Genomic DNA, 11,355 nt, shown 5'->3' on the forward strand with positions numbered 1-11,355 from the left:
AAGGATCGGACACAAATTAACCATGCATCGGACAGTTTTCACTGCATGATTTCTTCTAATAATATGGAGATTATGTGCCCATTCCTTGTGATATACTTTAAATGTGAAGTAAAATAAAAATTTAAAAAATAATTGATACAAACATTTTCCTCAAACCACTTAAAAATCGAGTTTTACGGACACACCATTTTTAGTCCAAAGTTCCTGTAGGAGCTGGCACGATAAAGAACCCCTTATGTTAAATATTCCTTTAAACAGAAGCACTAGTCTTAATTCCTATATGTATATTTGGGGATTTACATTAAAAGAAATATGAATAGCAATTGAATAAATAAATATTTCCGAACCTTTGTATTTTTGCATTAAAACCAGAAAATGTTGTTATTTTTAATCTCTACTGCACTGCTATAGCTGTCCGATGCTTGGTAAATATTGTCCGATCCATGGTGAAATAGTTCAACACTTCATTAATTTGCTTTATTTTCTACATTTTTAACAATTTCACAATTTTTTCTCCAATAATTAAGCAAGGGGAAAACCTGTACCTTTTAAAACAAGTTTTATTTATATTTGGACGATATTTAATGCGTGAACAAAGGGAAAAATCCAAAGGTGTCCGATGCATGGTGAAATCACCCTATAGCTGCTGCAATTAATATTGGCAGCATATTGATATTATAATGGTACTCTCTAACTACAAGTATTAAATATGTAACAATAAATAACCTTTCACATATAATAGAAATAAAATATAGCTTAGATATCAAAACTATGAATTACTGGCCAGGGAAACTTTATAAAATACATTCTTTCAGAAATAATAGAGAGGTTAAAAATAGCAAATCAACGTCTACGCGTACGTGTACACATGAACAAAACATGTGCATTACGTCATCAGTTTGTGTAATGACGAATTTCTACACTATGTACCCTAATAAACATAAGTGTAAATTGCAAAGTACCCGTAAGTTAGAACTTGTGGCTTCTGTTTCCTTGTTGGCTATGTATTTTAACAAATATGCTTATTTATCTTAAGGCTGAATATCTAATGCGAATACTAATACCAAGCGCAGCGAGAGGCGGGCGAAGTGCTTCAATCAAGAAACACGACTACTATGTATATCTTATGAAATTATCAGATGGAAAATAAAAACAGTAATATCAAAGAATTGATCTTTTAGATACTGAATAAAGTATTCAATTTTATTACCGCGATATTTATTTGAATTAAATTAATAAACAATGAAAGAAGAAATTTAAAAAAAAGTTCGGAATAACGTAACTCTCTTCGGCTATTTCCGAAGACAAAACATGAACGCTTTAACGAGGCCGAGTACAGAACGAGTACGCACGCTTTCGCGCAGCGTTTCATTTGTATTGTGACGTCATCTTTTTGCTTGGTTGACGCCATGGCGTGATACAATGTAGTTTCAACTGCAGATATTCAGCGAAATTTGTTAAAAATGGCTCGTTTAATGCGTAAAATTATTGTTATATACTCCTTTCTTAATGAGTATTGTGGAATAAACATAAATGTCTCGAAGTATAAGCTATATTTGGGCTCGGGTCGAAAACGTGAAAAGGGTTCAGCAGGCTTAGCTCTCTGTCACGTTTCCTTAACCCGCCTAAATATAGCTTAATTCATATATTTCAAGACAGTAACCATGTATTTTATATAAATGACCCTTAATATGTGATGTTATATATATTTTTATTACTTAGATATGTCTGAATGCTTTAATAATACTATAAAGATCACCTTTTCCGCCTTTGTCAAATAAAAAATAGCCATTATCTGACAAATCTTGGAAATTGGGCATACAAAAATCAACATTGATAAGACCCCTGGAACAAACCAGGTGGTAAAAGGTTTTTTTTTATTTGACCATTTGATGCCTTTTAGCAATAACTTTAATATGTAGAACAGAAAAAGAAATCCCCAGGGCAGAAGTTTAAAAAAATGTGCAAAATTGATACATTTCAAGCGAAATCCCATAGGGTCCTATGTTAAAGATTAACAAACTTTGAGATGACCCCCTAAACAAACGGTGTGGTAAATGTCTTATTTTTTAATCTTGAAATAATAATTATATTAGTAGAAATTCAGGTAAAAATTTTCATTAAAAAATCTAGGGCAGAACAAATTAGACCCGGCTTCGTTAAGTCTGAAACATGACGTCATAATTAGACTGAGCACGCGACGTTTAGTTAAACTTTAGCTAATGATTTGAGTAGGCAACCAGGCGGTTGTGCGTTCCTACTGTGTGCGTTTCAAATAAATTTTGTTCTACAAAAATCAAACAGCACTGTGTGAAATCTGTGCTCGGTCCAACGGTCACCATGGTCACACCGTTTACATATTAGCGAGCGCAGCTCACCGGCGCGCAGCGCCGGCGAGCGAAGCGAGCTTTAAGAACCAGTGTGCGCGGGAAAAAGAAAGAGCTAAACCTACAGTTCATCAAACAAAATTTTTTGTCTACGTCCCATAATGCTCTCTAATGTTTTCACCCTATGGTGCTATGCCAAAAATGGCCGACTTTTAACTCGTAATTTACAGTGACTTAAAGTTTGAAGACACGTTTTGAGTACCGCATATGCTTTGGCGAGACTCAAAAGATTTGTTACATTTGTTACATGCTTCCATACCTCCGTATTGAGTCGAGAAACGTAAACACATACGAACAAATTCATGGATGACGTCACAGTGCACTCGCGCTATATTTCCCGTGATAAATTTAGCATATGGCAAGAATACAGTACAGTTTCCCAGTGCAGCAATTCTGTAACCCAGTTACAAACGAAACCAGACTAATATAATACTGACCCTTCCTAATTTAAACTTCAACAATGCTTGAACAGTTGAAGTTCTGTATATACTAACTAACCCATGTCTCTATACTAATCTCTGGTCTGAAACAGGGTTACAAGGGTTACGAGGGTAACACACCCTTGTTTCTATACTAAGCTATGTTTTGAAACAGGGTTACGAGGGTAACAGACCCTTGTTTCAATATAAAGCTCTGTTCTGAAACAGGGTTACAAGGGTTACGAGGGTAACAGACCCTTGTTTCAATATAAAGCTATTTTCTGAAACAGGGTTACAAGGGTTACGAGGGTAACAGACACATTTTTTTCTATACTAAGCTATGTTCTGAAACAGGGTTACAACTGTTGCGAGGGTAACAGACTGGGTAACAAGGGTTACGAGGGTAACAGACACTTGTTTCTATATAAATCTGTGTTCTGAAACAGGGTTACAAGGGTTACGAGGGTAACAGACACTTGTTTAAAAAAAAATCTCTGTTCTGAAACAGGGTTACAAGGCCGGGTTACGAAGGGTTGGGGGTTGCGCTGTATGTATCATAACCATGATTAAAATTAGTACCTTTGGCATACTTATTGTAGAGCAATACTCTCTCAAAAATTCTTTGACGTTCGTTGATACCTAAATAAAACTATAAGTTGACAATGATGCAAGGTATGTGTAATTCTTGCTGCGCTCGCCAGAACGGTAGCACCGTAAAACATATTATCAACAAACATAAATTTTCATTAAAATTTAACATGTTATTGGAAATTTAATTCCTCCAAAACATGCAATATATGGCTCTGTTATTTCATTCATCTGTGATAAATAAAAATATACATAATATATAAACAATGATGTATAATAAAATTAACACATGCAGAATTCTCAATTTTCGATTGTGACTAAAATTTTAAGCTTAGTAGAAGAAGATATCTAGAATTACATTAAAACATTTACACGTACGGGTACACGTTACAATTAATTGCTAAACAAGAAAAGTAATGTGAACTGGAACTTGTAACCTACACGTACAAGTACGCGTACTCTCTATTATAACCTCAAAAAGTAGAATGAGCCAAATGTAACAATTAACAGAAACTATCATTATTCATTTACCGGGTACTTATAAAATCATTTATCAAAATTCAAGAATACCAAAAATAGAACACTTACTATAAATGACCACTTCCAAAATGTGGATCAAATAAATAAATAGGTTAAATTATCTCTTGAAGAAAACAGGTCTTTCTCCTAAGAATACTATATAGCCTTGGTCTAGCTAGCTAGCTAGCTGTCACCATGGTCACAAAGGCTACTCACTTAGAGCGGGAAAATTATAAAAACATACTATTGTTTAAGTAAACCAACTGATCCTATCCACGTGTCCGTAAGTGACCATCAAGGTGAAATGACTTAAGGCTATAAAATATCAGAAGCCACTAGAATATGTAACAAGAGATGTTTGTGAAACACTTATGCCCCCCTCCCTTGGAAACATCCACTAAGAAAATGAATGTAAACTTCCAATAACTGAAATGTTTCTAAGTCCAAGGGCCATAACTCTGTCGAAAATTGCTCTCTCATACCCAAAATCAAAATTGACATTGATATTATCATGATAAACCTGTATACCAAATTTCATTTCAATATGTTCATTCTTTGCAAAGAAAATGAGCGGAAACTGCAAAAAACTAGAATTTTTCTACGTCCAAGGGCCATAACTCTGTCGAAAATTGCTCGATCGTACCTAATATCGAACTTGACCTAGATATTATCATGATAAACCTGTATACCAAATTTCATTTCAATATGTTCATCCCTCTGCGAAGAAAATGAACAGAAAATGTTGGTGGACCGACCGACCGACAGACAGCAGCAAAGCAATATGCCCTCCCTTCTTCGAAGGGGGCCATAATTAAATAATGATTACTTAATAGGTGCATAAAAGGCAGGGATAGTAGTCTGTTTCTAAAGATGAACATGTAAAGTATAGATGAACTGTAAGATGATGATGCTGTTGATGATATATAAATAATATCCATGAATGTTATGTCACATGCTGTTTGTCACAACTACCCAAAGTCCAAGCTCTTGTTAAAATGGTTCTATATTGAACTCCTCTGGTATGGTATATAAAAACATACAACAATGCTCTTAAAACTACATTTACGTGATCTGGCTAAAAGCTGGTAAAAATAACTGTAATGAGTAGGGGTTGACAAGCAAAGGTTAAAAAAAAATGAATCCCAAAATCATGAAAATCATAAAGGGGGGGGGGGGGGGGGGGGGAGAGGGCGTCTTACCTTAAACCTCAATTTCACTCTTAAAAATGGGGGGGGGGGGGGCAACTCCATTATAATTCAATTAAGATGTAAATTTAAGAAAAATGTCCGCTCCGAGAACAACTGCCTGTACATGTATCAATAATGTATGCAAGCCAGTTTAGCCTTCAAGCTCATGATTATGTAATTTGGATACACATGCATAATTTCTTTCCATGTTTATGCTGATGATGGGATTTGAACCCACTCTTCATTCTCAACAGAATGTGTGCACCATTACACCACACCAGCTTTTTGTACAGAGGAAATTGCGGCATGGTTATAAATTGATCCTTCACTGTTCAAGTTCTTATAGAGATTCTTTAAATCATTTACAGAGGGGGGGGGGGGGGAGGGCGTCTTACCTTAAACCTCAATTTCACTCTTAAAAATGGGGGGGGGGCAACTCCATTATAATTCAATTAAGATGTAAATTTAAGAAAAATGTCCGCTCCGAGAACAACTGAAGGGGGGGGGGGGGGGGGGCATGCTCCCCCCTGATGCTACGTGCCTGTACATGTATCAATAATGTATGCAAGCCAGTTTAGCCTTCAAGCTCATGATTATGTAATTTGGATACACATGCATAATTTCTTTCCATGTTTATGCTGATGATAGGATTTGAACCCACTCTTCATTATCAACAGAATGTGTGCACCATTACACCACACCAGCTTTTTGTACAGAGGAAATTGCTGCATGGTTATAAATTGATCCTTCACTGTTCAAGTTCTTATAGAGATTCTTTAAATCATTTACAGAACTCAAAGCCATTAATACAGAGGCAGGGATTTGAATCTTAAGACCTTAGATTGGAGCATTGATGGGTCTTCTTCAACAGAAATTTATAACACATGCCCTTAACTTTTAAAAATTTGACCTTTGGAAAACATTTCTAAAATCTTAACACATTATAATATAAAGAGTAACCTAGAGTAACCTTAAGCTATTAAAATATATACAAAATGGTGTTTCTAAAAACGGATGGATCAGTCTGATTCCTATGTACACCCCCTCCCCAACATACAGAGTTACAGATTTTTTTTTAAAGAGGGGTTATGTTTATAAAAAAATACAAAACTTAAACCGACTGTTTTATACTGTTTCTCTGTTTTCACCAAATAAAGAATGCACTGTTTACATTTAAACCTTTTAACAATGTGTGACCTAGATTCTAGAGTACTCAGATATCTGATTTATCTGTCCTTAATTGTCATATTACAGGTTTCTACCTGACGTCTAAATCACGTGATCCTATACAGGTACGTGGACCAGGAACAGTAAACACCTGCAACCCGCCATGTTGGATTTTGAAGTTTTTCAATACTATGACATTGTGGTTCTGAAGCTGTTCATAAAAGTAATCTCTGGAAGCCTTTGAACATGCAGGTATGACCTTTTTTATATCAATGAATAAGGCCTTACTCATGTATATGTACATGTACCAGTAATTATTTTATTTTGGTTGTTATTTTCTTTGATTTTGAACAATATCTTAGAATTTACCAAGAACAACAATTTGTCATCTACATGTAGATTGTGGACAGAGAATGTTGCAACCACGGGTAGCTGGGAGACCAGGGACAAAGATTAAACGCCCAGAACCCGCCATGTTGGATTGTGATGTTCTGTAGATGGATTAGAACTGAGTAAGTTTTTCAAGTGACTTATTTATAATTAATTTGACAGTTTTATCAAATTTTAAAAAACATTTACCGGTAAGTTAGTTAAAACTGTTGTTGATAGATAAGTTCCACCCACAAAAACAGAGCAATAGCATGTAATGGTATAAATTAATATATGAAATGTACTGCATAAAATATTGATTTGATGTATATTACATTTCATTTTATTCATGTAATTTTGATAATACATGTATTTCATGTTCCAAATTCCTTTCAGATAAATGCCTATCCCCCTAGATAGTAAAGAAAAGTATCTCTGACCATGGACCCCAGGAACAGCGCCCAGGATGTTGTACGCTGCACCCTGTGTCAGGACTCTGTGGCCCCCATGTACTGTGAAGTTTGTCATATACATCTGTGTAAAGACTGTGTAGAGGAACATTTCTCTGATTCCTCTAAAGTCCATAAAGTGGTGCCACTTAAACAGTATCTAACCACCCTGAACTATCCCAAGTGTAGGAAACACCCCACCAAACAATGTGAACTCCACTGTGAACAATGTGACATTCCTATTTGTGTACAATGCATTTCTTCTAAAAAACATTTAGGACATATACAAGTTGACATTCTGAAAACCTTTGAAAGCAAAACGGAAAAGTTGCAAAAAGATTTGCAAGAATTGGAGAAATTCATTTATCCTAAATACAAAGAGATTGCCTCCAATATCCCAGTTCAGAAAGCTGATCTGAGTAAAAACTCTCAGAAATTTACAACAGCAATAGACAAACATGGAGAAGTCTGGCACAGAGAAATAGACACCATTATACAGAAACTGAAATCTGATCTTGATGAAATGGACGCCAAACACCTGGCCATCTTAAACAAACAGGAAGATGAAATCACACACACCATTTCTGAAATCACACAGAGCATTGCTGATCTGAAGAAGTTACTGGTCTCCAATGATGTCAGCCGTGTCTCTGCCTACAAATCCAGGATTGCTGAATTCAGAAGATTGCCTCCTAAACTCACAGTGTCTCTACCAAACTTCATCCCTCAGAAAATTAACCCAGAACAACTTTACCAACAATTTGGTTCCCTGTCAGCATTCTCCATTACAACAGAGGAACATGGCTACACCATGGAAACCTCAGAAGCTGGATCCTCTCCTCTCACACCACTGCTTGATGAGCCACGGATCATCTCCACCATACAGACACAGTATAGAGGCTTTCTTAATCATCTAACCAGTGTTACTTGTCACAGTGATGAAGAAATCTGGGCGTGTAGTTATATTAATAAGATGATGAGTCTCTACAACCTGCAGGGGGAACTAGTGAAGTTAGTCCAAACCAAGTCAGGGAACTGTCCATGGGACATAGCAGTGACAAGGCGTGGGGATCTAGTTTATACTGATTACAATGATAGAACTGTGAACATAGTGAAGAATACACAGATACAGACAGTGATCAGACTACGGGGGTGGAAACCTCACGGTGTCTGTAGTACCTCCTCTGGTGACCTCCTGGTTGTCATGTACAGTGATGATGATAAACAAACAAAAGTTGTGTGTTACTCTGGCTCCACAGAGAAACAAAGTATTCAGTACGACGACAAAGGACAACCTCTCTATTCACCTGGTGACATTAAATACATCAGTGAGAACAGGAACCTAGATATCTGTGTGTCAGACAGTAAAGCCCATGCAGTAGTGGTGGTCAATCAGGCCGGGCAACTCCGGTTTACCTACACTGGTCCTCCCTCTACTACCAAGGGATCATTCTATCCACGCGGCATCACAACAGACAGCCAGGGTCGGATCCTGACAGCAGACTGTGACAACGACCGTATCCACATCCTGGATCAGGACGGACAGTTCCTCCGCTACATTGACAACTGTCATTTACAGCGTCCATGGGGTTTATGTGTGGACACCAGAGACAACCTCTTTGTGACTGAATGGGACACAGGTAAAGTGAAGAAAATACAATATTACATGTAAATCAATTAACTGCAATGAATAAAATGTAATCAAACAAACAAAGTATAATGACATACTGTGTAAATATTACAAGTATTAAAGAACTGTTTTATATTGCGCCTGAACATACAGTGTACATTAGATGAGAATACTTTGTGTGTTTGTATTGTATATGGGTATGTATCCTTACAGATAAAATATATATAATATTTTATCGGGTCATGTTTATTTTTTATACAACAATCACTATCTTCATATGTTGTATGAAACATGTATCACATGTAAACAACTTGACCATATCTATCAGATGTAACCACACTGACTGTTGACTGTATTGTGTAAAACATGTAGGCTTTCATCATGAGTATAATCATTACATATGTCCTCAAACCATGTGTGTTTGAATGCCAATTTTTTATGAAACAAACAAATTTTGTATGTTATATTACCGGTACATGCATATTATGTTGTCAAACTATGTGCCTTTGAATGCCAAAACAATTTAAATTGTTTCTTTTATAAATATTACTAATACATGTAGCTGACTATTGTTGACAGTTTATCTATAACATGTCAAACAGCCTTTGTTTTTAACATGAAAAAAAGGTAATGGTCTCTATATGTTTAACTTACATGTGGTTATCTGAACACACTTTTTGTTACATGTATTTATGACGAAGGTTAATGGACGTGTAGCACTCCATTCTTTACCAGCAATGGAGCGAGGCCACAAAGGGACTGAGGCCCATTACTTATAAAGAGGAGTGGTACAGGTATATTAACCCAATCAGAATTAATATTGTCAGACCATAATCATCATCATTACTTACCTTTGATCTTAAGAATTAGAGTAGTCGTGGGTGATTTCTATCAACCTTGTTTTCTCTGCTGAATGTTCAAATCTTCAGAAAATCCACATCCAAAATGTTCAGGTCCTAATTTAATGTTTTGGTTTTTTCTTTGAGTGTTTTATTTCCTGTATGATCTAATCGGACTTTTTCCTGAAAATGTATTTAGAAAATAAGTATATGTTTTTTATACATGATTATGCTATGTATGAAGTTTGTGAGTTTTAATCAATAAAACTTTTAACAGAGAAATAATGTTTTGTGAATCAAACAATATCATATAATTATCTAAACGATTAAATTAATACATATTATTAGTATCTAACAAGTTTCTCTCTCTTTCTAATTTCTCTCTCTCAGACATTTTTTCCATAAGACTATTATTATACATGTACAATTATATAAAGCTTAAGCAGTCAATAGACCCGAATATTTTTCTTAAGGTGCAGGCAATAGATCATACTGAACTGTTCCCTGCACCAAGGGAAAAAAATCGGGTTTACTGACTGTTCAGGCATTAAATAAATGTTTTATTACCTAATTCCGTTTTGAGTATTCTGTGTTTGCAAATTTTAATTACTGAAGGTTATACCATTGTGCATTCAGGTCATTGTTAATCAATTCCAAGATGATCTAAAAGATAAATTTTAAGAACTGTAGTAAAAAAACATAAAAAAAGGTATTTTTTAATCTTGTAGCAATTAAACTTTTTTCCAAAATACGCTGTCGTTTCAATAGATCGCAGTCTATTGACCGGCTTCAATAGATCATAGTCTATTGACCGGCGGTCCAATAGATCGTAGTCTATTGACCGGCGGTCCAATAGATCAATGTCTATTGACCGGCAGTTCAATAGATCACTTTCAAATCTGAATACACATACAAAATAGACAAAAATATTTAATTTGTAATAAAACAACAAAATTCCTTTGATTAGGTAATAATTTCATTTATTATCTAATCAAAAGGATTTTGTTGTTTTATTAGATTAAATATGTTCGTCTATTTTGTTATTTTGTATGTGTATTCAGATTTGAAAGTGATCTATTGAACTGCCGGTCAATAAACTGCGATCAATTAGACCAGCAGTCGATCAATAGACTTCGACCATTGGACCAGCACTATATTTTGGAAAAAAGTGAAATTGCTACAAGATTATAAGATCATTTAATTATGTTTGTTTTACTGTTGTTCTTAAAATTTATCATGTAGGTCATCTTGGTATTGATTAACAATGACCTGAATGCATAATCAATGGTATGAAAACCTTCTGTAATTTAGAACAGTGAACACAAAATACTAAAAATTAAATTAGGCAATAAAACAATTATTAATGCCTGAGCAGTCAATATACCTGAATTTTCCCCCTTGGTGTAGGGAACAGCTCAGTGTGTTCTATTGCTTTCGGCCGTTGGCCTCGGGCAATAGAACCCACTGAGCTGCCCCGTGCACCTCGGGGAAAATATTCTGGTCTATTGACTGCTCAGGCATTAAATAATTGTGTACTATTTTGCATGTGTTTTTCTTAACCATTGAAACTAATCAATCAGACAACAGGTCAATAGACTGTAATCAATATTGGACCAGCAAGGTATTTGTTTCAGAAAAACCAATCAAGGATTCAAATTTATATGTAACGTCGCGCATCTATGTATTGATTTAGAAGCATAATGCAATGAAAACCTTCTGTAATATACATTTGTGAACACTAAATACTACAAATGTAATTAGGTAATAAAACACTTCTGTTTAATGCCTGACCAGAAAAATT

At 35.3% G+C, this 11,355-nt stretch overlaps 1 protein-coding gene across 1 annotated transcript; it reads left to right on the forward strand.

Annotated features, from left to right (window-relative positions):
• The first annotated feature begins 6,688 nt into the window (after window positions 1-6,688).
• Window positions 6,689-9,830, forward strand: LOC128183117 (E3 ubiquitin-protein ligase TRIM71-like). Its single transcript, XM_052852010.1, has 2 exons — window positions 6,689-6,779; window positions 7,033-9,830. Exon 2 carries the CDS (start codon window positions 7,078-7,080, stop codon window positions 8,755-8,757), a length of 1,680 nt encoding a protein of 559 aa, XP_052707970.1. The 5' UTR covers window positions 6,689-6,779; window positions 7,033-7,077; the 3' UTR covers window positions 8,758-9,830.
• The last annotated feature ends 1,525 nt before the right edge of the window (window positions 9,831-11,355 follow it).

The sequence above is a fragment of the Crassostrea angulata genome, chromosome 5, assembly GCF_025612915.1.
Source record: "Crassostrea angulata isolate pt1a10 chromosome 5, ASM2561291v2, whole genome shotgun sequence".
Lineage (NCBI taxonomy): Eukaryota > Metazoa > Mollusca > Bivalvia > Ostreida > Ostreidae > Magallana > Magallana angulata.

Excerpts from the sequence above, each read along its gene's own strand:
- LOC128183117 (XM_052852010.1), top strand. The coding sequence starts at position 7,078 with ATGGACCCCAGGAACAGCGCCCAGGATGTTGTACGCTGCACCCTGTGT.